General features: G+C 39.1%; 1 protein-coding gene across 1 annotated transcript in view; it reads left to right on the plus strand.

Moving 5' to 3' along the window:
• The first annotated feature begins 830 nt into the window (after positions 1-830).
• Positions 831-27116, plus strand: part of LOC128870208 (mucin-17) — a 44261-nt gene continuing 17975 nt past the window's right edge. The window contains exons 1-2 of the mRNA XM_054112803.1: positions 831-963; positions 13135-13182. Of these exons, the coding sequence (XP_053968778.1) occupies positions 831-963; positions 13135-13182 (181 nt within the window). The remainder of the gene's footprint in view (positions 964-13134; positions 13183-27116) is intronic.

Below are 27116 nucleotides of genomic sequence, written 5' to 3' on the forward strand. Positions count from 1 at the left end.
GGTGGATCTCCAACTTTTACGATAACGAATTCTTTGGCTTAAATCTGTACGACATTTTTCGTAAAGACCGTGATGCTGCTAAAACTGGTTGCTTAAAAGGAGGTGGCATTCTAATTGCCGGCAAAAGAAGGTATCGTACGTTTTGAATTACGCTCAAAATCGACGACTCGTTGCTTGATCAACTTTGCATCTGCATCAAAGGCTCTAAGGGCTGTTTATATTTAATCGCCTCGTATATCCCGTCTAATAGCAATTTGGAGTTATACAAGGCGCATGTGGACAATATCACTGCTCTAGTTGTAGATAATTTAAATGATGATGATCTTTGTATATTAGGTGATTTTGTGTGTAAAATTAAATAATTCCCTTTTATTTAAGGCATGAGTTTTGCATTAACCCTTCATTAGGCACGTGGTCTACAATCGTAGACCACTTCTTTTCAAAGTCGTGCAACTCCTTAAATTTGTCTCTTAAATTACCTAAGCTTTTTAATAGCTGTTTATAATTAATCTCTTTATCCGATTAGTGCATTCAGGGCGGGTTTGACGTGCAGTTGTAAATTTTATCAAGGTCAGAACAGTGCTGGTCTACATATGTAGACCACGTGACTAACGACGTTACTTTTTCTTGCGGCAATATTACTTGATATATTAAATATTTGAATTAAGTTCAGGTAAGTTTTGCTTATTTTTTTTTTCAAAAGTGTGCTAATTTAATTAGTTTCAGATAATATTAAGTCTGATTCCAAAAAAAGACGATTGGAAAGCAGCAAAAATCCTGAAGTATGGGAAAGATGTCTCTCCGAACTATCAAGTAGTGAAGAAAATGCTATGGATGAAGAAAACGAGACGGAGGTTGACGGATATACGGATATCAATGTGAATGCTGCTGAAGAGAGTGACCACGAGACCGAATCGGAACTAGAAGGATCAAGCGATGATGAAATTCTTTCAGTCGATTCTGGTGCATCTCATCCCCAAAAATTTCTATTTAGGAAAAGACAATGTCACTAAGTGGAAGAAAACCATACCCAATTTGCAAGTTCGTATTCATTCGCACAATTTAATCAAACTTTTGCCTGGAACAAAATTTAATGTTGAAACAGAAATTGAGTGCCTAAATTTAGTTGTGAATGATTCGGTTATAAGAATAAAAACCGTTTCCACAAATTTGTAAATTCAAAAAGTACGGGTTAACTTTCAAGAAGATAGAATGAATCAAGATGCAAGAGAAACCGATGACACCGAAATTCGCGCTTTCATTGGCATTTTGCTTTTGATTGGCACTCTTAGAAGCTCGAGGAAAAATCTTCATAAAATTTGGGACAATTCCCAAGGAAACGGGGGACCATATAAACTTAGCAATAGTGCGGAAGAGATAACTCTTCGATTGGTAGAGCCAGTCGCAGGAACTAATCGCAATATTACTAGTGACAATTGGTTCAACAACTTACCGTTGGTTAATAATTTGCTAAAGAAACAACTTACATATTTGGGAACTGTGAGCAAAAATAAACGCGAAGTTCCGAAAGAATTCCTTCCCAGGAAGAATCGTAAAGAAAAGTCAAGTATTTTTGGTTTCCAAGAAAATTGTACACTGTGTCGTACTGCCCGAAAAAAAACCGGTCAGTGATCCTGATATCATCTATGCACCATGATAACGCAATAGATGAGCAAACAAATGATAAAAAAAAATCAATTATGATAATCGATTATAATCACACAAAAATTGGTGTAGATCTTGTGAACCAATTATGTCAGAAATATAATGTTGCAAGGAATACGTGTCGTTGGCCAATGGTAATATTTTACAATCTACTAAATATCTCTGGTATAAAAGCTCTTTGTGTATAAAAAGCAAATAATCCCCAAAAGTGATTTTCTTGAAAAATGCGCTTGGGAGCTCCTTTGACCACCAATTGAAGTTAGATCAAAGAATCCTCGACTACCCAGGGAAATGAGGCAGCGAGCCCACACCCTTCTTGGCATCCCAAGCATTGCACCACAACCCTTTCAATCACCAAGTAACTATGTCGGACATTGTCATATTTGCCCTCGCAATATGAACAAATCATCCCGAAAGTCGTGTACTAAATGCGGCAGATTTGCTTGCACAAATCATATGAGGGAAAGCTGCACGGAATGTCTCAGTGAGGAAATATAAGCAGTTTTCAGAAACCACAACATATAAGTTTTGCACTGAAACTTTATTTTTTTATTTAAAGAAGTGGATTTTACATATTTTTATTTGAAGTTTCACGAATAATAAAAGCTCTTTTGTAAATCGCCCATTAGTTATAAGAAAAAACTTTAATGAATTGCAATAAATGTTAAAAAACACACACATTCATATTTTTATTGAATTTACAGAAGATACACAAATATTTTAGTGAAAATATTAGTTTATATTCCTTACATTAAATCACAGAATATACTTATGAAGTATTATTAAGAAACACAAATGAATAACACTTTTAGTCATAATATTAAAATGGTCTACGATTGTAGACCACGTGCCTAACCACGTTACAAAAATCCACGTGCCTAACGAAGGGTTAACAATATTCCTTTAAAAAAGAAACGCTATTATAAGTCACCTTGGCATAATAAGCAAATCAAGAAATAAAAAAATTTTTAAAATAAATACCTTAAGAAATTTAAAGCAAAAAGTAATCAGTTTTTTTTGCAAAATATAGGTAAGCATTTTCAAAAGAAATTTAAGTTCTTAGATGATCTGTTTTTCAAAAACTATATACTTAATACTGAGCGAAATATCAAAGCTAATCCGAAGTCATTTTGGAATTTTGTAAAATCTAAATAGTCGAGTTCGAGTATACCTGTTCCGATGATGTTGGATTATTAATTAGCAAGTACACCTGTCGAAGTAGCTAACTTATTTGCAGATTTGTTATGTCTATTTATGTTTATTTTGATGAGGTATTCCCTGGGTTTTCATCCAAGATATCCCCATCTCTAAATTTTGGCAATCTGATTAAGAATTGTCCAGCGTTAGCAATTCCTCTAGAAATTATTTTTAATAAATCTTTATCTGCGGGCACTTCCTTAAATGATTGGAAGTTAAGAACCATTACACTTTTTTTGAAAAGTGGAAGGAAAAATGAGGTTCGTAATAATAGGCCGATTTCCAAGCTCTCAATCATCTCGAAACTGTTTGTAAAGAACAAAATTTATTTTACGGTTAAGTTTTTAATTAACCCAAACCAACATGGTTTTGTAACTGGCCGTTCCACAGCTACTAATCTTGATGTTTTTAGCGAATTTTAATATATATTTCATTGATTTCCAAAGGGCTCCAACTTGATTGGGCCTACACTGACTGCTCTAAGGCATTTGACAAAGTGTCGCACGAGATTTTAGTAAACAAGTTGGATTGCTTGGGCTTTCACTCCACCTTTCTGCAATGGCTTAACTCATATTTGACAGTCAGACGGTGTGTGGTAAAAATTGATTAAGTTTTATCAAACCACTTTGTTGCTACTTCACGTGTCTCCCAAGGGAGCATCTTAGGGCCACTTCTTTTTGTCATTTTTATTAATGACATAATCAAATGTTTTTCTTTTTCTAATGTCTTGTTCTTCGCGGATGATTTAAAAATCTTCTCATTTGTTAAGGACTCAGTCGATGCTCAGAAGCTTCAACTCGACTTGAACAATCTTCATCGTTGGTGCGAAAGATCGCGTCTGTTCTTAAATCTAAAAAATGTTTGCATTTAACATTTTCGAGGCGTCATCAAAGGATCTTGGAGTATTATTCGCTACAAAATTTTGCTTATGTGGTCACATTAATTTTATTCTTTCAAAATCGAATTCGGTTCTAGGCCTCATCCATCGCAATACAACTGAATATTCTAATCCGTATACCTATAACGTCTCTTGTTCGCTCTCACCTATAGTAGGTAGGTAGGTGAAATGATTGAAATGCCGGTCTGGCACTCAAGTAGCACATTATGAGACCTCCAACAGGCAGATATCTACAGCTAACCAGAGCTGTTGATATAATGGAGGAGATTGATTGGATTTAGGTTGGCACACTGCCCCAGCCTATCGAAGAAAGGAGCACGCAGTGATCTTAGTCTTCTAGGTGCCAAGTCCGGATAATTACAAAGACAGTGCTCTACAGTCTCCTTCTTTGAAAGATCCTCACAGCTTTTGCAATGGGGGTTAAATGGTGACCCTGGCATTTCCGCGTGTGTGCCGATCGGCCAGTAAACACAGCTACTAGTTTGGAAATTTAATGGCGAGGATTCCAAAGGACTTCTAAGTCTTTCGTATATCGTATTGGGGCCAAAGGGTTTTCGAAATAGCGCATAAAGAAATGAAGCTTCAACTTTTCTGCGCTTTCCCGAGAAATAATTTGTGCAGTTGCCCTTTAACAACTGTCAGGGGTATGCCGGTGACCGGATAGGAGGTCTCTGAGGCCGATTCAGTCCCGTTTCTTTGTCCTGGAACCCAGATCAGAGAAATGTTACATGCACACCCAAGAGATTTGATCTCCTCCTTACAGCAGTTTACCATGGCGTCGTCAGAGCTTTAATCGCGGCTTGACTATCGGAGAAAATGTTAATAACGCAGATTTTCCCTCAATCAATCCTGCCTATTTGGAAAGATTGCCCTAGCACGACCCCCAAGCTCTAGTTTACGGATAGAGAGATATGTTCGAAGTTAACTGCCCAAAAATTCGACCATGTCCCTTGAGAGATTGCCCCCAGAGGCCAATCTCCTTTAACCTTATTGCACTTTGAACTGCGATGGAAATAGCGGAAACAACATGCTCCGGTGTTGCCAATGCATGCAGTCCTTTGCACCCTCCCTAGTCTTGTGTTATTATAGCCTTTCCAAAAAGCTTCCCACCAAACTAGGCATCCATATGTTAAAACTGGCAAAACCACTGTGTTGTACATCCAATGTACGACCTGTGGCTTAAGTTCCCATTTTTTACCGAACACAGATTTGCAGGAGTAGAAGGCTATACTGGCCTTCTTCACCTGATTTTCAATGTGTAGCTTCCAATGGAGTTTGGCATTAAGTATCACTCCAAGATACCAAACTTCCGATGTGAGCGGGAGAACGTGGTTGTTTAGTTTGGGAAGTCGAAAGGATGGTGGTTTATATTTTCTGGTAAATCGCACCAGCTCCGTTTTGTCAGAGTTGACTCGGAGGCCGCAAGTGGTAGCCCAGCGACTGAGTACAGCCAGCGACATTTCCAAAATCTCAACCATGACTGAGGGAATTGTCCCGATATTATCAGGACCACGTCATCGGCGTATGCTACAACCTTAAACCCGCCCTTATTTAGCATTATCAGAACTTCGTCAACAGCAACTAGCCAAAGTAGGGGCGAAAGGACACCACCCTGCGTCGTCCCCCTGTGAACGTACCTAGTGACTTTAGTCCATCTTGCCACCACATTAACTTCCCAGCAGCCAAGCAGGGACGAGATCCAGAGACAGATAGGTATTTCCACCTCTAGCCTATCTAACGCAGTGACAATTGACTCCGCCCTGATGTTATTAAAAGTCTCCAAAGTGAATTCTTTGCCTTCTAGGGATTTTTCCACAGTCCCTACGATCTCGTGTAAGGCTGATTCCATGGATTTCCCTTGGCCGAGTTATGAGAGACAGATAGGTATTTCCACCTCTAGCCTATCTAACGCAGTGACAATTGACTCCGCCCTGATGTTATTAAAAGTCTCCAAAGTGAATTCTTTGCCTTCTAGGGATTTTTCCACAGTCCCTACGATCTCGTGTAAGGCTGATTCCATGGATTTCCCTTGGCCGAGTTATGACTCCTCCTTCCTGTTTTGGTTATGAAAATAACCTTCATTTTCTTCCAGTTGATGGGGACGTGATTAAGGACGATACACGCCAAGTAGATTTCTTGCAGGACAGGAACCACCGATGTACTTCTTTTCTGAAGCATCACAAACAAAATATCGTCAGAACCAGGAGATTTAAAATTGAAACTATTTATTGCCCACGTGATTCTTTCACCTGAGAGGAAATATCGAGTAGCCCTACCTGTCGACTCGTGTCGACAATGTCACGTGGGGTATAAGAATTTTCCGGGAAGTGATTAGTCACTAGGATAGTCAAAGATTCTTCTGCAGATTCAGCCCACTCCCCGTCCTCCCTTTATACAAGAGTTCTGCAGGAGTGGTCTCTCAAAAGGATCTTGCTTAGCCTGTTAAAATCCTTCACGGACTCAATGGACTAGCAGCTCTTCTTCCAGGATTTGCGCTTCGCATATATAACGGCTTTTTTGTATTCATTCAAAATCACATGGTAATTTTTAAAGTTTTTTGTTAAAAATCCTCCTAACCTTCTTTTTCAAGTCGGTCAGCGTCTTGCTCCACCAGGGAGAAAAGTCCCTCTGGATAAGCTAAAGTCTAAAAGATGCTGGACAATACACTTTGAAGGCCTTCTGATAGGATCGCTGCAAGTGTTCCACCTGCTTGTCCAGTTTATCAGTGGATGAGTAGGAAAAAGTTCGCCTGTTCAATTTATTATTAAAAATCTTATTGAACAGAGACCAGTCGGTTGTTTTAAGGTTCCTGTGGGGAGATATGGTGTCCCGTGGGAAACTGATTTCGAAAAGAATCAACCTGATCCAAAAAGGAATTTCTTTGAGAAATCTTCCAATTATCAACCCTAATGGCAGGCGAATTAGTCGAGAGACTGATATCAAGAACCTCTTTCCAACTGTTTTATGTTTTCAATGCTGGAAATACAAACGTAGGGTGTTGCCCTTTTCCCAAATAAGGAAATATCGACTTATAATGAAATAAAAAGAGTCTTACCTCGATCATATATCTCTCTGCCTAACGGTATGTCTCGCATTGGCGTCGCAGCCGATGAGGATGGCCTCTTTGCTTCTACACGAACTACTGTCACGTTTCGTGAGCTGAAATGAGAAGTCAGAAAGGCATTAATAGTATTCATAACGAGGACACAAGCCCTAAGCTTACCTTTTGACTGGACACAAAAAAGGGATCATAGTGCCTTCTCTGGAGCCGCATGATCTTAGACTGCTGAACCCAAGGTTCTTGGATCAGGCAGATATCTATGTCTTCCTCCCTGAGGAAGACACAGAGCTTACCGGTACCTAACTAGCGTTGGGAAGGTTAATTTGAGCCAACCTGAACATTTCTTTGTTAAAAGGTGCTCACCTAAGTCCGTTTTATGACCGATCTCCGAGGATTTCATGGAGCTCTCGGCTTCGGGTACTGCGTCCGTCGCAGACAGCCGTAGTTCGTCGAGCTGATTTACTACTTCCTCTTTTCCGTCCAGTTCGCCATCGGGAGCACCAGTCTTTTTGGGATCTCCAAAGTTGGGATAAGCTTAAGTGAGAGCCCCTCCCAGGCATTGCTGACCTCAGCACATCGGCACATTTAATCACCCTAGAGCCATGGCAGATATCTCCCGAGTCGAAAAGAGGTACTTTTCCTTGGTTTGCCACGAGGTATTCGACGATCATTTCTGACAGCCGTCCCTCAATGGCACCCCAATTGGCCACCAGCTCCCTACCACAAGATTTTGCGTCTGCGAAGGTAACTTGGAGGTGATCCCGGGTCACCTCGCTATAAGCCCCTCGTAGCCGCAACCGCCGTTCTTATTTTACGGCCCTAAACTCCCTGTGTCAAGAAATTTTTTATTTTCTTGGCAGCGCGCCCTCTCACATTTTGTGATTGATAACGCTTAACCGCTGGTTGGTTCTGACGATTTTTATGTGATTGGAGGTCGGAAGTTTTCCTAGCGGCCATGGTTTTGTACTCCGAAACTATGGCCTCATATCTGACCTTGCCCCCTGTGTCGCAATCATGTGGCCTACCGGCCAATTCATTCTTAGTTATCTTAGCCAAAATGAATTTTGCTCTCAGGTAGCGCTCTTAGAGCAGCGACCTGAACGATTTTTTAATTTTCTTTTTGGCATCCCTATCAGAGGTCCCCGGAGAAGGGGATTGCGTTTGTAGGGTTATTGGCTGTAAACGGCTGGGTTTCAGCAGTGGAGTGGTATGGTGAGCAACTACGACCAATTTTCGGTTAATAGAATAGAACGCGTTCAAAAAATTTTTCTTAAGCAAGCATTACGTTCCCTTCGACTTGAGTCGGTTGTTCCAAAATATAATTATCGGCTAAAGCTAATAAATTTAGAATCTCTTGAAAAGAGAAGGACAGTCCTTTCACTTTCATTTATTTTCAGTTTTAATGTTCCCCAAAGAAGTCTTCGAAGTTTTTACCCTTTTTATGTGGAAAACTTTAAGACTAAATTTGCGAGTAATACACTCATTGCTCACGAACTTCGAGACCATAATGAATTATCTAATACCAGTCTGCTTTTTTTCGCATTATCCAGATCTAATTTTGTAAAAAAAATTAAATTTAGTTATTTAATTTTGTATATTATAGTTGCCAAATTTGGCTTGCGTTTTTTTACATTTGTGTCTAGTCTGTAAGGTAATTTGTACTGTAGATTATTATATTAACAAAAATGTATATATAAAATAAAATATTTCTGTAAGAAATATTCCAATTTTGACTATTTCCGAATGGTTGAGTGATTTGTTCAGCGCCGCCGACACTAAAAAAATCATGGCCGCTACATTTATATAGGTATACGCAGAGGCAATTGAACTTTTGCAAAGTTGCCCCACATACATATGCATATATGGTTCTTTAAATATTTATTTTAAATTTCAAAGTTTTATACAATCTAGAAAATGCATATCCTGTAATAATACAATATGTAAATTGAATAAAATTTCGTTTGTCGTCGGCTATTAGTCAATTTCATTTCATACAGAATCCAAAAACTGAGCAGGGCCAATGTACTTAGAGAGAATTATCCAAGAGTGAGGGAAACTATTCGTAGCCCGTGAGTCTCCTCCATATCATTTAAGTTGTCTGTATTAGTTCTGCACAATGTTTGGCTTCTGCAGGAAATCCAATTGACGAATGGCCGGCGGCATTTTGCACGGCATTTGAATGACTTTATTTCAATGGTTCCTTCACAAACGAAGTTTTATTCAATTTATATTTTCAAAAAAACTTAAACGTACATTCAAAGATACATATATTTGAATTATAAGCACAAAATGTAAAATCAAGGTAACTTTAATGTGTCCTGCTTTCAATTAAAAAGAAGATTGCAACAGAAACAAAATACATCGTAAAACGACCTTACAACTTGATGCGTGCGTTTTAGTAAATTTGAAACTTCATACAAATTTGATGAAAAGTTTTACTAGTTTTTTGTGCTGAAACTGATTTTAGGCGAGAAAGCATAGAGCATTTTGGTGTTTGGATATTAGGGTGTCCCTTATACATTTTTTACTAATGCTATAAAATGCTCGAATGTAGAATTTCATCTTTCCGCCAAAATTGCAACCAGTGCCGACCGATCTTGAAAGTTTAGTAAAAATCGTGTTTTGTCCTGATATTTCGGTCTGCTATAAAATCACTATACATGCAATAAATTAAGTGAATAAAAGTAAAAATTAAATGATATGAACATTAATATTTAATTAAAAACGTTAAGTAACAACAATTAGTCAGGGTAACTTCTTTTGAGAGTAGTTTTTTTTACAGATACAATTTTCTATGTTGCTGGTCCCAGCGCAGCAAGAACTGTTTTTGTTCCTTTTCAGTCGTGATGAGTCCGTTAAATTCTTCCATTAATTTAACAGCAGTATCATTCACAACTCTCAAATGACTTATTTTTCTGTATCTTCGAGAAAAGCAGCATTATTATCACAAGAAAATACATCTTACTTTGGAAAACTGTCGTCTATCTGCAGTTGTGATGGAAATTGTTTGCTTTTATCCGATCCGAAATCATCCAGAGTTTTGTCCGGAAAAAAATAAAAACAAGTTAAATAACAAAAGTAAAATTCAACAAACGATTTCAAAATATCACAAAAAGTCAATTTTACTTAGCAACAACAACAAGCTAAAATCTGAGGTTTTGTCCCTGTTGAAGTTGTCAGGTACGAGGAAGGGAGAGTAAATATACCAAAGAGAGAATTCGCTGTAATCATCTCTGTTAACAACTTCACCACATTACGGCCGCAGTTAACCTTTATTTTTTCCCACTATTCATAGCCCGAAAGACTTCTCTTTACATTAACGGTCTCTGCTTGCTACGAGCAAGCATCCCTTTTGTAAATTGCAAAATACGTGTACTTGTACGTTTGAAACCTTCTAACTGATACCAAACACATTAAAAATTGAGGTTAGGTCTGTCGTCAACAAATTTTCTGCAATATACGTCGATTTACTTTCATAACCCGCGTCGCGCTCGCCAAACACGAACTTACTGAGTTCTCGAAACCTTTTCCGATTTGAACGGTCTCTTTCGCAATGAAATACAAATTTATGCAAAGCGAAGGTGGTTACCTTTCTACTACAATTTAGACTCGCTGACACGAGATCAAGAGTTTGTACAGGGTGGGCCATATAGCGTTTGCTTTTTGAACCACCTATTTTTTTGAGAATGGTAACACAAATGACATGTCAAATGTGTTCATAATTTACTTAAAGGTTTGACATTTACGAAATGGGACGCTATACGCTTGAACAAAATTGGGAAATATTGAAAACCTATTTCCAAAGTGGTGAGTCTTCTTCTTCTTTTCTGATTTTCACATCGGTTGCTACGTCAATAAGCAAAATTGTTGGATTTGGGGCTCAGAAAATCCACACGTTACTGTAGAGAAGCAAATGCATCCACAACGAGTCACTGTTTGGTGCGGTTTTTGGCCTGGCGACATCATCGGACCGTTTTTTTTCGAAAATGAGCGAGGAGCCGCGGTTACAGTAAATGGCAAGCGTTACCGTGACATGCTCAACGAGTTGTTTCCAAAAATTGAAGAGGATGACATGGACGACATTTGCCTTCAACAGGGCGGTGCAACTTGTCACACTGCCAAAGTTACACTCGAACTTTTGGCTACCGTTTTTGAAAACCGAATAATCAGCCAAAATTCCGATATCAATTGGCCGCCTCGGAGCTGTGATTTAAGACCGTTGGACTATTTTTTGTGGGGAGCAGTTAAAGACAAATGCTATGCGAACCATCCAGAGACGATTGATGCTTTAAAACATGAAATCGAAGTTGCCATTCATGAAATTGGAGCCCAAACAATCGAAAATGTGATTAAAAATTGGGTTGATCGAGTGGCCTACTGTAAAGCCAGTCGAGGCAGTCATTTGAACGATATTATTTTTCATTCATAAATCACAATGTTCAATCTTCAAAATAAAAAAAAGTTTGAAAAAAAATGCATTAGTTTTTTTTTATAGCCGATTCAAAAAGCAAATTTTACATGGCCCACAATATACGTCCAATGTTACCGGTTGCGTCTTTATTATTAAATTTTCCGAATAATTTCCCGGACGAGTCCCCAAAATATAGGTGTGTATTTATTTTATTATTTATTAAAACGACAAATAAAGTTTCGGTTAACAATTTATTTTTTTAATGGAAGAATTAATCAATTGAAGAGAATTATTGATCGTCCTTGCCCGCAATCGACCGTCTTCGCTACAATCTAAAATGCGACGCCTCGCGAAACTAACTCGAAATCAGACCTTCCCCCGTTTGCTGATGTAGCCAGCCAAGATTGCCCGGACCACAAAAGTGAGACTGGGGATTACACCATTCCCACAGTATTGCTCCTCTTCGTTTTTCTGAGCTTGCTTTAGTTTCTTCTTGATACTAGTTTCAACATAGTAATGCGGGAACATCAAATGCATTAGTGATCGGTCAACAAATTAATTCTTCGGAGTGTCGCAAAATGCTCTCTACAACATTTTGGACGCTAGGATTGACATTCCGATGATTGCTAAGCGAGGCTAGTACTTTCAATCGATCGTTAAAACCGTTTCTGAATTAGGCAATGTTGAAAAATAACGTCGTTCACGCAGTGACAGGCAATGCCACCATAACTCGACAAAGCTATTGGACATTTGGAAGCGCTTCTCCATTGCAAATGTAAAGCGATTCCAGAGAGTTTGTAATGTCTTTGTTGGCAATGAGCCAACGCCAAAGTTGAGCTTTACTTATCCATGAATTATAAGAATCCTCATGCAAAATTTTAGAGTATACATAGTTTGAATAACTGAACACATTGATTCAAAAAGCGGTTGATTCTTAATCATATTGTACGTTGAAGCATTGAATTCGACGTCAAGTAAGCTATAGTATTCATATGTCTATGCCGTGCTTTTTGCTTGTCGTGCTCATTTGAATATTTTCTCTTCCTTTTTTGCAGTATTAGCCAGTTCTACCATATACTATTATCGCATATCTCAGTTTTTTGCCTGAATTATTTGCCTGAGTGATAAGGCTGGGCAAGTACACAAACGTGTAACGTCGCGAAATCCTTCTGGCCACGTGTGGACCGGAGGCGCTCGGGCGAGCTTCTGAGGCTGACAAAATATCAGCTCTCAAATCTCGTGGGTTTTCTCACAGGACACAATGCGCGAGGAATGCATGCTGTGAGACTTGGAATCACCTCGAGTCCTTTTTGCGCTGGATGTATGGAGGATGAGGTGGAATCATCTCAGCACCTTCTCCTTAGCTGCCCTGCTCTGGCGGGGCTAAGATCTAGGCATCTTGGCTCCTACTTCTTTGTCACGCCTGCTGATATAGCTGGCGCTGACATTAAAAATCTGATGAATTTCATCAGCAGCATAAAGCGGTTGACGCAAACATAGTCATCGTTCGTAATCCGCACGCTCCCAACTATCCCAGCACCCCCTCTCCCCGCCCTCTCCCTGTATCCCATCGGTCTTTCTCTCCCGCTTCACCCCTCCATAATGGCATCACAAAGGACGAATCCTTCTTCGTCCAAGTGTGCCCATTCCCTGGGCAGCCATATCAACCTAACCTAACCTAAGGTCAAGGAACGCAATGACTCCAGCACAAACATGCAAATCTGATCTGATGAAAAATTGTCCCATATCAAAAACGAAACCATGTCTCTTTTGAGAATCTACTTTTCTTCTATTTTTCTACTACGATCACTTTTTTATGCATTTATATATGCGAGTATACTCGTATACATACTTGTTATAATGCAAACAAATATAGTAATGCGTTTCTTTATTTACTTCTAGATGAATTTTACGTTCAACCAACACCAGCGCTACATGCCGCTAAAGGAGGTATGTATGCAAATATGACTACATAGTCCGGGAGCCATGGGCCATTTTGATCTTATCATTTCATGCCGACTTATTTTAATACTGAAGGCAGACGCCATCCAATGGATGACGAAACCAACCATCACCTGGTCCAGTAGCGATGGGTAACTTACTAGTCACAAACCATATATGGGATGCTGCGAAACGTGTCGAAAAAACTCATTTAATACCGGCTGAAATTTTGTTTGTGTATTGTTGACATTTAGTAGAATAAAAAAAATAGTCAGCTGCGCGGTAGAGGGGGGACAATACGTCAGCTGAACAGGCGAACTTGTAAAATAAATAAAAAAGTAAAACTACTTTATGCCGATTGAAATTCTTTTTGCATAATTTTGGACACATATGAAAATATAATAATGATGGTCAGCTGCGTTCATAGCGATGGGAAGACCGTCAGCCGAAGCATTGAAAATTCCGCGCGTCGCCGAGATGTATGAACGCAATGATACATTCTTGCTTCGGCTGACGGTCTTCCCACCGCTATAAATGCAGCTGACCATCATAATTATATTTTTATATGTGTCAAAAATTATTTAAAAAAAGTTCATTCGGCATAAAGTAGTTTTACTTTTTAATTTATTTTAAAAGTCTAGCTGTCTTTTTTCTACCCTCTACCGAGCAGCTGACTGTTTTTTTTTATTCTACTAAATGTCAACAATACATGAAAAAAAATTCATCCGGTATAAAATGAGTTCGTAGAAATTTTTTTTCGACACGTTTCGTACCCTCCCACAATCACACCTACTGCGGGTGCGCCAGCTGACGTTCACTTTCGTTATTCATGAAAGCTAAATCGCAAGTATAGTCAAGAACTTAACGGTATAAAAAAGCAGTCCAAAATCGACCCCTGGCTCCCGGACTAACATAAGTATGATATTACACATATTTTACCTTATTTGTATGTATGTATTATACTATTCTATATAACTATTGCTTAAAATTTGTCAAGTGAAAAGTCAAAAAGTTAATAATGCGATATTTTATAACATATCTATATTGCTAAGTATTAGTTAAGTTACAGCTTTTCTGGATAAAATTTTGCGATCTGTATATGTAGTTATTTATTTATTTAAGAATAAACCACAATGATTATAAAAGTTAAAGTATTACGAAGAGCATACCTTGGGAAGTTAGTAATGCGATTTTTGTGATCCCAACATATGAAGTTTAATAAACTTTCTCAGTAGGTAAAACAGTTTTCTAATATGGTTTTGTAAAAAGAATTATGTATATAAACCTAATATTCATATTTTTCTATCAGAGACCTAGCTTTAAATAACTTACTAGTCACAAACCATATATTTGTATATGTAATTAGTAGAATCAACGCTTAGGTTAGATTTAAATCGGTTGCTTTTATAAAATTGCAAATCCTATCTCAGACTGTTGATCCCATACTTGTATGTTCATTCATTTTCCGGATCACCATTATTTCCAGGGACCCAGGATAGATTGGTACTGGAGGAAGATGCCAGACCCTATTTTTAAGCTCATTTTTCAACCGTCTTTGAAGACTGAAACCTCGTCATTTTTTAGAACGGTATCAGATTCCCAGTTACATCTGGCTGGGTAATGAATGCTGAATCTGTGGAAAAAGTTTATCTCCGTTATTTCATGGTCATAGTTTTACTTCATACCTTCTGACGCAGAAATTCGTGCAATTCCAGAAACCCAAAAGAATTAAGCTGAACCGCACGCAATCGCATGATTTTGGTGGCTAATTCACAGTGCCGCAAAGCAAAATAAAAAAAATCTAAATGCCCCCTAGTTCTCCAGGGGCAAATCTCCATGTTCACACATGATGCTTTAAAATAATAAAGTTCCAAATATCCGGTCTTAACACACAGGTGATAAATTACAAGGTTTAGCTATCCGAAGCAAAATTGTGCGAGTAACTTCAGCGGCCACGTCATCGGAGATTCGGCAGAAGGATTCTGCCCACTCATTTCACACGTATTCGTAAGAATACGGTCGTCCAATCAGTCGTTATTCAGACAGCAACGATCTATAACAAACCAGAGAGAACGTCGGTTCGAGTCTCGGTGAAACACCAAAATTAAGAAAAATATTTTTCTAATAGCGGTCGCCCCTCGGCAGGCAATGGCAAACCTCCGAGTTTATTTCTGCCATGAAAAAGCTCCTCATAAAAAAAATCTGCCGTTCGGAGTCGGCTTGAAACTGTAGGTCCCTCCATTTGTGGAACAACATCAAGATGCACACCTCAAATAGGAGGAGGAGCTTGGCCAAAGGGTGTACGCGCCAATTATATATATGCATATAACGAACCGTTGTCGCATCCAAAGTGACGGTAGCAACTCATTTTTATATGTCTATTAAATATTAAAACCTTAATTAATTATGTAGATAAGTAAATTTTCCTATATATGTAGGTATATTATAATTGTACAATACATTTTATTTATTATATAAACTTTTTATTGAACACATAAATACTTTAATATGTATATATGTACATACATAAAAATCTATTAGCCTGCATATACGAGGGGCACTACCATTTAATAATAAATTCTTCACATTCTTCACTTGTCATGTTATTTTGAAACTTCCAATTTAATTTATCCGACATATTTTTGAACTAATCGACACGAACACTAATAGAATATTGTGCAATATTTTATGCAAGGCGAATATGCGTATTCGATAAATCAATTCGATTTCAATATAAAAACAAAAAATTAAATATTAACACCTCTAGGATGGTGCATAACGATATATTATGAATTACTATTAAATGAAGAATTTAATTTTTGTTCTTAATAGTTAATATGTTTCTCTTAAAATAGACTTCACTTAATTTCGTTGGTATGGAATCCACAATCCATGCTGAAAGATCTAAGAACCTCCATAGAAATTCTCAGCGAATTCTCTTAATACATCCTTCAGCAGATTTTGTATAAGATTCTCTCAATGTTCTAGAAAAAAAAAATAATAATAATTATAAGACAAAACGAGAATATGTTTTTTAATGAAAACAAATAAAGGCAAAGGTCGCATGAAATTAAAAAAAAAACTTAAATTTGCTTTCGACTCGTCGCTTTTAAGTGGCAGTTTCAGTTTCTATACATATGTATAAGAATGTACTGGTCCATTCACCGGTTTTTGTGACATCGTTCTTCTTAAATACTTGCTTCGTTACTTGTTTGTTTAACGTATATTTTGTTTCTGCAAATCCAAAGTACGCGCCAAGTAACGAAGAGTTGTGGTGACAAACTTGGCAATTTGATTTGTAGCTGGTAAAATAACGATTAGCGCGAAGTTCAAGTTTAAAATATCAAAAGTTACAATATTTTATAAGATTTTATATTTCAGGAACATTTTCTTTCAGTCGGTGACACGAAGCTAGCTCGCAAGCGCCAGAAGCCCAAAACACCAAAACAAAAAAAAAAACGGAGTAGCCGGAAAAAAATAAAAAAATTTCGGATAAGTAGGAGTCTCATATTAGATTTTTTGATTGCCGTCAAAACTGAGGCATTTATGTACAGTTTGTCAGGAATGACTTCTGACATAAAAAATAAATTAAATCTTTCGACTTCATTGGCAAAATATAGCACTCCTAATTTGTCTTTGACTTTTTTGTACTGATTCATATTTATTCACAGCATTAAAAGGGAATCAATGAACAAAACTTCGAGTTCTTTGAAAAAACAACAACTAAAGCAACAAAAACAAATAACAATAAAATTGAATCAAAACCCAAAAATTTCCTTCAGAACACTTGCAAAGCAGTTTATCGAAGAGTGTGATATTGTTGTCTCTCATGAAGCAGTGCGTCAAGCCGTACTGCACCATAAATGTTTATAGAGCCTGCACAAAATGTAGGAAAATGCTTGTTATGCGACGTTATATTTTGCGACGAGACAAAAGTAATGCTATATTATGCAGGGGGATGAAAAAAACAACAAAAGAAGTCAAAGATAAATAATGGCTGCTAGTTTTATTTTTATTTTATTATTATTTTTTATCCGTTTTCTGCTCATCAGGAGTTCTTCTCTGTTTGTTAACTGCACATTTTGATTGGAATCTTACCAATCCACACTCTCGTTTAGTGTCTTGCAAGTGGGAACAATGTTTCCACTACATTACGCTTTAAGTTTTTTCATAACAAGCCTGTACCCGAGTCCCCAAGGATCATTATCGGCATCGTTACATAGCTGGAGGAAACACCGGCGTTTGCTGTTTTAATTGCTTTTTTTAGGGGCATGTATGTATGTATGTATAAATGCTGCGTGCACAAAAAAATATTACGATTCACTAAAACTTCTCAAGAAATCCAGATGATTTTATGAGTACATGTGTTCAAAGCCGGGTCGGCACTAACCAGGAAAAATTCAACTTGACCTACACAACGAATTAAATGGTGATGGCCAGAGAGCGTTACTTGAGGCCTGCCAGAGTTTTAACGGGACGGGACTATCGTGACATTAGCCCAGGAGCCATTTCAGTAAGGTGTCACCCTAACCTACTGAAGTCCTAGAATACCACGATAACCAGCCAATGTCAAACAAAACCCTCTCCTATCGCCAGTTTGCCATAATTAAGATCTGGATCTTAATGATGCAAAGCGAGTAATGTTGGATCGCTTCTGGGAGCTAAGAAAAAACGAGAGGCCAGAATCTATGAAAGCGAGGAGTTTGAGATGCTTGGCAACAGAAAAAACGCCCCAACATTCCACCAGAAAGCTCGGAGGCTTACAGAAGGATTTATGATCTGGGTGATTTCCTGTAAGAACAAAGACGGCGATCTGGTGACTGACATCGAGAGTGCACCAGAATTATGGGGGAGCACTTCTAAAACCTGATAAATGGTAATAACTGCGCATGTCACAGGGAATGTGACGTTGACGATGGAGCTGACGGACAGCAATCTTGCAATCTGCGCCAATTATCGCGGGACTAGTCTTCTAAATAGTTGACCTCGGTAGTTTAGCGTAAGAGCACTAGCCTGCCATCCCAGAGGTTGGGGGTTCAAATCCCACGTAAAGCACGATCTTCGCACTTTTCCAAACTTACCTACCTTCCTAATAGCGCAGACACACCAAATTCAGTGAAGTCCTCAACCATCTGTGTGATCCTTCTTCCAGACAAATTTGACACACAGATGGCGCTTCAAGCAGTAAGAAGGCGTTGTACCTAAGCAACGACAGGTGGGCATTCCCATTACTTAGGACTGGTAGGCGCAGGCTAATCACCTCCCCTGTAAAAAAGCAAATAGATTAACGAAACCAACCCAAGAACTGAGTCTTGCCGAGGCCCTATGCTCCCGAAGTGGAGTGAATAAGGAAACAAAAAAAGTCGTTTGAATATCGTCTATGAGGTTCTAGCGAGCGTAATGTGTAACAACCAACTGATTGGACCTTATCAGTGCCGCTTTATACCTGGAAAATCCACAATCGGCCAGACATTCACAATACGACAAGTCTTGGAAAATACCCATGCAAAGAGAATCCACATACACAATCTTTTCGTCGACTTCAAACCTGCATTCGACAGTACGAAAAGGAGTTACCTATATATGCCACGATGTCTGAATTTGGTATCCGCGGGAAAGTAATACGGCTTTGCAAGATGACGTTGCTCATCAGAATTGGGAAGGACCTCTCCGAGCCGTTTTATACCAAACGAGGTTTCAGACAGGGTGATTCGCGGAACCTTATCGCTCAAGCACAATTTTTATATAAGACCGTACAGTTGTTGGCGTATGCTGATGATATTGATATTATCGGTTTTAACAACGGCACTATTAGTTCTGAATTTTCCAAACTACATAAAGAAGCAAAGCGAAGGGGTCTGGTGGTAACCGAGGACAAAACGAAGTCCTGCCTTCAGACTAACAGTTGGCGCACTCGCATATCGGCACCCACTTCACTGTTGATAGTTACGATTTCGATGTTGTAAGAGACTTCGTCTATCTAGGAACCAGCATCAATAACAATGTCACCTTTGTAATCCAACGGAGAATCTGTCTTGCCAGTTTATAAAAACTAAAAACTAACATTTTTGCATTAAATATCACTTTGACACTATGTCACATAGAATTCTTTTGCATAAATTGGGCTCTCTTGGCTTTCACTTGGTTTTCCTTCAATCGTTAAAATTTTATCTGAGTGAAAGGAGCTTTGATTTAGAAATTGAGAGTGAATCTTCTGCTCCTGCTTGATTCATTGCAACTTCTGGGGTACCTCAAGGTAGTATTTCGGGGTCGCTATTTTTCATTGTATTTATGATATTAGCAGTTCCTTTCATTTGCCAGGCGGTCGAATTCAAAATGCTTAACGCAATAAGAAAGTCAGATGATATGCTTGAGCTCCTGGTTGACCTTATTGAACTCGTTTTTTGATGCGCAGATTCATGACATCCCTTGATATTCTGCAAACGTCATATAATATTTCTAATAATTTCCTCCTTTGGAGTAATTTTTGACACTAATTTTTCTTTCTCCAGTCATATCAATTTCATTATGTCAAAATCATGCTTAATCTTTGTTCGGTCTAGGTGGGAATATACTTCTTTTATTTGGAGGCCTTGAAACCAAATTGCAATTACAAGAATAGAACGGGTTCAAAAGAAATATCTTGAAAATATACAATAAGTTTTTAATCAAATTAAGGTCGGAAATTCTATCACTGCTTTTTGTGTTTAACTTAATTCAAGGTGACGTTGATTGTGCGTTTCTCTTGTAACGCCTTAACTTTTTTATTGTGGCGAGAACTTTAGGAAGCTCTAACCCTTTTTGATTGAAGATACTCAAAAGGAATTTCGGGCTCAATGTACCTATTGCTCGGACTCATCGCGTATATAATGAGATCTCGAATTCCATTTCGTTAGATTTTACAATTATTAGAAATAAATTCTCTTTTTTGTTGAATGCATTATTTAATTTGCTAATATAATTGTTATTGGTTTGATCCAGTTATGATTTTTTTAGCTGGTTTTATTTTTAGCTCGGCCTCATTTTCGCCCAATACTCTGCCAGGTTTCAAAGCTTACGAATCCTTAACTTTTTTGCAGCACTTGTGGTGACTCAAATTAGATGTTTGGCTTCTGATTTACTTCACAGCAAGTGCGGCAGTACACGAAACCTCTCACTACAGTATCATTCGAGTTCAGGATTTCAGCAAACAAAGAAACAACGGTACTAAGGATGAAAATTTGCATATGCAAATCAATCAGAAAATTTAACAAAAAAAAAACATTGCATACCAAAAAATCGATACCGTTATTAAGAGTATTAAAATAGAAATTCACATATACATATTGTATAATATATAAACCTCTTTTCCTGAAACATCGAGCATTTTGCGATTCCCGGATGAAGTTGTATTTTGTTTTATGGATTTGGATATTAATCGAAATGGATTTGATATCAATCGAAAATTATTCTTTAAAAAAGTTTTAAATATGCATTATAAGATTAAATCATGCATTAATCTTAAGAAACCAAAATGGTTTTGGTATAAAAGATTTTAACACAAGATCATAAAATACTGGATAAATTTGAATATTAGGTGGGCAGTCAACGAGAATTTTTGTTGACTGTTTTATGCAAAAGAAAAAAACGCTATTTCGATTCCAGGAAATTCAATTTATTTTGAAGATTTATTAAGTACAAAGTTACTGTAGGCGAGCTTAATCTAGTCCGCCCGATATGGTATATGATCAAATTGCGACTAGCTATTGCCCTGCAGTTGGGTAAAGTTGTTGGAGCCTGCACATAAGGTGAGAGATCAGCAAACGCAAATGGATGAATAGTATGTACTAATTTAAATACAGCAAGTTTATAGATTGTTCTTTGTGATTTCCTTTGATTGCTGCGTAGAGCAATTTACAGAAGTTTATATGTATGTATATACATATGTCAGAGTACATGAGAGAGGGCAAGTGCAGCGTCTATGTTAGTTGCGCTGCCTGCGCTGCTTTCGCCTCCTGTATAACCATACATCCTCCCTCCGTTGGAAGACTCGGGCTTTCAACCTCATCCTGTCTTGGCAATGAAAATAGTTTTCGGACAGCTCTTCGGATGACTCCGTTTGCAGTCCTTAGTACAGCGACACGTTCCACACGATCTGATCCTTATATTAGTTCGGACACTCTTGTTAGGGGCCACTTGATTCTCGTCCTGTACTAAAACTATGTCGTGGATGCAGATTTCCAATTTCTGTATGCACCATTTTGAGTGCTGCTGCAGGGTAGTTAAGTACTCTTCACGCCAACGTGCCCAAAATATCTGCTGGTAGTATGATACGCGCTGCCATTGATCTAAACGATTAAAGTTAATCTTCAGGACATCTGGTTCAACATAAGTACAGATAGAAGCAGTGCCAATGAAGTGAGCTGGAGTTAGAACGTCTAAATCGGACGGATTCTCTGAAAGTGGAAACAAAGCTCTTGAGTTAATAATTGCCGCTACGTGGCAATTAAGTGTACGTGGGCTCATCGAAGTTTAATAATGGCGAGCCAACCGAGCGATGAAAGTGATATTACGCAGTTTTAACGGCCGCTTCCCAAAGTCCACCAAAGTGTGGAGAGCGAGGTGGAATGAAAAGCCACTCTACGGTATTGGCTAGACGAAATTCACGAACTACTTGTACATGATTATCGCTCTGGAATAAACGTTTTAATTCTGCCATCTCATACTTAGCGCCTACAAAGGTAATTGCGTTGTCCGACCATATACGAGTGGGGCGGTCCACAATAACCAACGCCTGTCACCATAAATGTATAAGATGAATTTACTCTATCTTCCGGAAGATCATCCATAATATGTTCCGCTAAGTGCGGTTTAGCTCGAAAACATAGAGTGCATTTGCTTACAACGTTTGAAACAGTGTTTCTTCCACAAATAGGCCAATACTGCACCCGAATGTATGCTAGTAAGGAGAGAGGACCCGCGTGCAAATTGCGCCTATGAAAATGCGTAATGATTACCTGAGTGACGGAATGACGGCACAGCAGTATGACTGGATGCTGTGCATCGAAGTCGAGCGCCGAGTTTTTCAGTCATCTACCTACACGAAGCAGTCTATAACTATCGATGAACGGGGAGACTGACGCAGTGCAACTAGATGCCTTCACACGTTGACCGGCTTGAAGGCATTTGAGATCCTCTTTGAAGTGAACCATTTGGATGATGCGCAGGAGTAATTTTGTGCCATGGTAGCGTATGCAATCAATAGTCAGTCAGCTCATTTGAGCTATTTCATGCATGAGTTGCGCCAACAGGGAGGTACCGCACAACTTCAGCCTTGAAACCGTGAGAGTTTTTAAGGACGCTACACGAGATTTTGGACATAGAAGTTGCGCCTGCTTTCTTCCTTGACTGACTGACGCTAAAACTACGAAGTTAAGCCTCTCTTTTTAGATTTGTTGAAGAAAGATTTTAGCCTTCGAAATAATAGGGCTGATGAGACGGAATGGATCATAAAAACGAAAAATAGTTCACAAAATGGACTGCTTGCAGTGTTTTGATAAAGGCTGCATTGGTGAGATCGCGAACAATAGGCAATCTGATGCAGGATTCCAAGTTAGGCCGCGTGCTTTAGTTGCATCGCTTCCATCGTCGCACTTAAGTAGTGTTTCTCGATCATCAGGTGGTATCGTCTGCAACAATTCAGGATTATTGGAGTACCACTTTCCCAGCTTGAAACCTCCTTTAGCTAGCAGCTTTGTGGTTTGACTCATAATTTTCTTGACTTCTTGAATGGACTCACCGCTGTATTAAGGTCATCGACATAACACTCGCGATTTAATATTTTTGACCCTATAGCAGATAGTTTGCTCATCAATGGCTAACTGGTGCATTAAACGAATTGAGAGGAATGAAGCTGGTCTTGTACCATAGGTGACTGTGTCAAGTTACGCCCCCCAGCAGCTAACTATAGCGATTGGAAAGGCTCTAAACCGAAGCAATGTGTTGAACAGCTTAGGTTGTATGGTGGGTCCTGTCATAAGCAAGTCGTTCAACGAGTACCCAGAAGATGAAACCGCAGAGTTATCGAATACAAAGCGAAGTTTTGTAGTTGTGCTGTATTCCTTCAAAACACAGTGATATGGTAGAACGTATTTACAACGCCGAAGATTGTCTTTACTAACCAGTGACACATGTTTTAGATCCACATAATTGGCCTTAAAATGCGTTTCGCAATCGAGCTCTTCTTTGGAGTATATGGCGACAGATTCAGAGCAACTTTCAACCATTCAAAAACTAAGTACTAAATTGATCGATTCGAACATTGGATTCGTAACCTATGTCAAGTGATGAGTGCACAGCCAATATCGCTCCTCTTTGCCGCTGTGATTCACCACCTGTTACATCCCATCCTAACCTAGTTTTCTGTAAGCGCGGTAGACCGTGAGCTAACTTTATTTGTCCAATGCCTAAGAGTTCATAGAAGAGACTGGCTCCAATAAGCATGTCTATTCATTGCGACTTTAAAAAACCTTGATCTGCTAAACAAATGTTCGATGGTATGTTCCAATGAGAAATATACAAAGTAGAGGGAAGAGGGTTCATTTTCCGTTATGTTAGGAGCAACCAACGCTGTAATGCAGATAGAGTACTCCGAGTTTTGAGACTGGATAGTAATATTGGCAGTCAAACCATCAGAGGCGAAGTTGACATTACCACGACCCGATACGGAGCTGGATGACTTGGTTTTGTGCAACTGCAGTTAATGAACAAGATGGGATGTAACAAAATGCAACTGTGACCCGAAATCGAGCATTGCACGACATTGCATCCATGTACCTCCGTTGTTCTTAGCATTGATGACAGCAGTGGCCAGAAGCACAACATCAGAACTGAGGTTTTGAGCAGATGTGACAGTTGACGTCGTTTGTAAGATTGCAGCCAAGGATTGATGTGCGACTGAAGTTGAAACAACCTTAGTTTGGTGGTTCTAGTTGGGAGGATGCTTGCCCTGAAGATGCAGGACCTTATGACTTAGAGGAGTCGATATGTAGCAGAATGTGGTGCTTGCATGTACGACATAAACCAGCATTGCACGTTCGAAGGTGATGGCCTTTTCTGAGGTAGTTTAAACACAAAGCAAGCCTTTTGACCTTTTTAAGACGAAGTTGTAGAGATAAATTTATAAAACGAGTGCATGAATATACAGCATGGTCTGTATTATCACAAAAAACATAGCCATTGGTTGAGATGTTAGTATCAATAAATGATTTTCAACCATGGTTAATAGTTCTACTATTTTTCCCCACCTGAGAGCAATGTGAATACGCTGCCATAGAATGTTATACGTTCTCTAGCTTTTGACACCGCTTCTCCAGGAAACATGTAAATTGCTCCCATGAGGGTATAAGAACTATAGGCGCAGCTTCCTCCCAATGGGCCTGCATGGTACTGTCGACTTTTTGTAGAAGAGTGTGTACGATTATGCACTCCGCTATTTGCTCCGAAGTTCCCATGGTGCCTAGGGCGCGCAGGTTTGCATTTACCTTGTCGGAAAATTACCGAAGCTTCACCGCTGAAGAAGTGTCCGACCTTTTGATGCCCATAAGTGATGTGTGCCTGAAAAATCAGACGCTTATTGTCAAATCTTTTGTTAAGCAACTATAGCCACAGAGTAGTTGTTGCCACTCATCTCCAACTTCTCGACATCCATGAGGTCCAGATCCTTGTCTATAACGGTTGAAAACAGGGAAAAGGAATCTGTGTATTTCATAGGTTAGGTTAAGTTAGGTGGTAGTCGGTCCGTATGACCAACTCACTTAGACCTCACAGGTCCGTTGTGATACCACTGTGCGACACGAGAACCTTGTTTATTTACTTTCATGAAACCATTTTAGGCTCTTATGAAGCGCAAAATTGGTCTAATCCTCGCGCCAGATAGTTCTGTAAGAGGATTGAAAAAGTGTTTACCTAGACAACCTGCTCTGATTTTAGCTAAGGCTGGACAATTGCAAAGGAAGTGCTGTATTGTTTCTTCCTCCTCCTCATCTTTACAGCTTTTACAATATTCATAGGAGAATACTCCTAGTCTGAAGGAATGCCTTCCAAATAGCCAGTGGCCGGTGACACAAGCCCCGACCTTCGAGATATCTTCTCTTGAGCGGCTAAGCAATTCCTTTACCCTTTTCTTATTTATTTGCGCCCATAGTAGCCAGGCTGTTACGCATGTATCTTGATCTCGCCATGACCTATTGGCCCCATGGGTAATGTTGTTTTTTATTATTAACTTACTCGTGGCCAAAGGTATTCCAATGGTATTTTTATCACGGAACAGTTGAAGAGCAGTACCATTTCTGGTTAGCTCATCAGCTCTACAGTTTCCCTCAATATCTCTGTGTCCCGGAACCCAAATAAGGCTGGCCTTGAATACGACGCTAATAGCATTTAGGGCTGCTCGGCGTTCCTGTGCAACCTTTGATCTTAGTATAGCCGCATTCATTGATTTAATGGCCGCTTGGCTATCCGAGAATATATTTATAGTAGTTTTTGTTACGGCATGCATATTTAGGTATGTAGCCGTATCTTTTATGGCTAGAACCTCTGCCTGATAGACGCTGCAGTAGTCTGGTAGTCGAACGGATAGTTCCAGTCCTAATTCTTTCGAAAATACTCCATAGCCGACTTTATCGTCTAGCTTGGAACCATCTGTATACAAATTTAATTCCCCCCTTCTCCATGACCTTGGTGTCTGCCACTCCCTTCTTGACGGTATACTTGCCTTGAAGAGCTTGTCGAAGGTAAGTCTAGGAATAGAATAGTCTATTTCTTGTTTGTGACTGTTCAGAGTGTGCAAAATACAGGCGTGGCCAAGCCACCGTTCTTTCCATAGAGCCATACTTTTGAGTCTAAGCGCCGAGGCGGCGGACACGTTTTTCCCTACGAGATTTAGTGCAGGTAAATTGATTAGCACTTCTAGCGCTTTGTTTGGGTAGTCCTTAAAGCACCAGAGATGCATAAAAGAGTTGTTCCTTGGATCTTACTCAGGATTTAAGCGTAACTCGCCTTTAGAGCAGATGGCCACCATACAAGTATTCCATATATTAAGATTGGTCCAACTACCGAAATATATATACAATGAGTAATGCGAGGTGTTAACCCCTATTTAATACCGACCGCTCTTTTGCAAGAATATAATGCAACTTTGACCTTTTTTACTCTTTCCTCAATATTAGGCTTCCATGTGAGTTTCTTATCTAATATGAGTCGCAAGTACTTGACATTCTCTCTCAAATCTCCACACCCTTGAAATCCAGCGGGAAGATTATAGGCAGCCTATGTTTCCTTGTAAAGAGAATTATTTCAGTTTTTGCGGGATTTTTAGCGAGTCCCCTACTCTCAGTCCAGCTCCTAAGCGTGGCCATGTTAGAGCGCAGAATGTCCATAAGGGTGTTAGGATATCTGCCTTTGACGGCAATTGCTAGGTCATCTGCGTATGCAGTGACGTGGTAACCCCCTCTCTCCAGGGTCAGCAATAGCGAGTTTACCGCCAAAATCCAGAGAGGGGAGAGGACACCATCTTGAGGTCTGCTTAGAGTAGTGCTGCCTAAATTTGCCGTTACCTTTCTCTGACGAGTATTGCTTCTATCAGGGCAACAACGTGTGGTTCAACTCCAAAGTCTTCTAAAGCATCTACTATAGCGCTCGTCTTTATATTGTTGAAGGCGCCTTCTATATCTACGAAGACAACCATGGCAAACTCCTTATCTAATGAACATTTTTCCACCAACCCGACAAGCGAGTATAAGGCGGTTTCTGTAGATTTTAGTGCAGGAATGCTGCGCCGAGGAGAACTTATTTATTGGTATAGCGCCCCGTATGTACTCGTCCACTATCCTCTCTAGAATTTTGCGGAGGAAAGACGTAAGACTTATTGGTCTGAAGTCTTTGGGGTTAGTGTGTGAGGACCT

Source organism: Anastrepha ludens, chromosome X, assembly GCF_028408465.1.
Source record: "Anastrepha ludens isolate Willacy chromosome X, idAnaLude1.1, whole genome shotgun sequence".
In the NCBI taxonomy this organism is placed as follows: domain Eukaryota; kingdom Metazoa; phylum Arthropoda; class Insecta; order Diptera; family Tephritidae; genus Anastrepha; species Anastrepha ludens.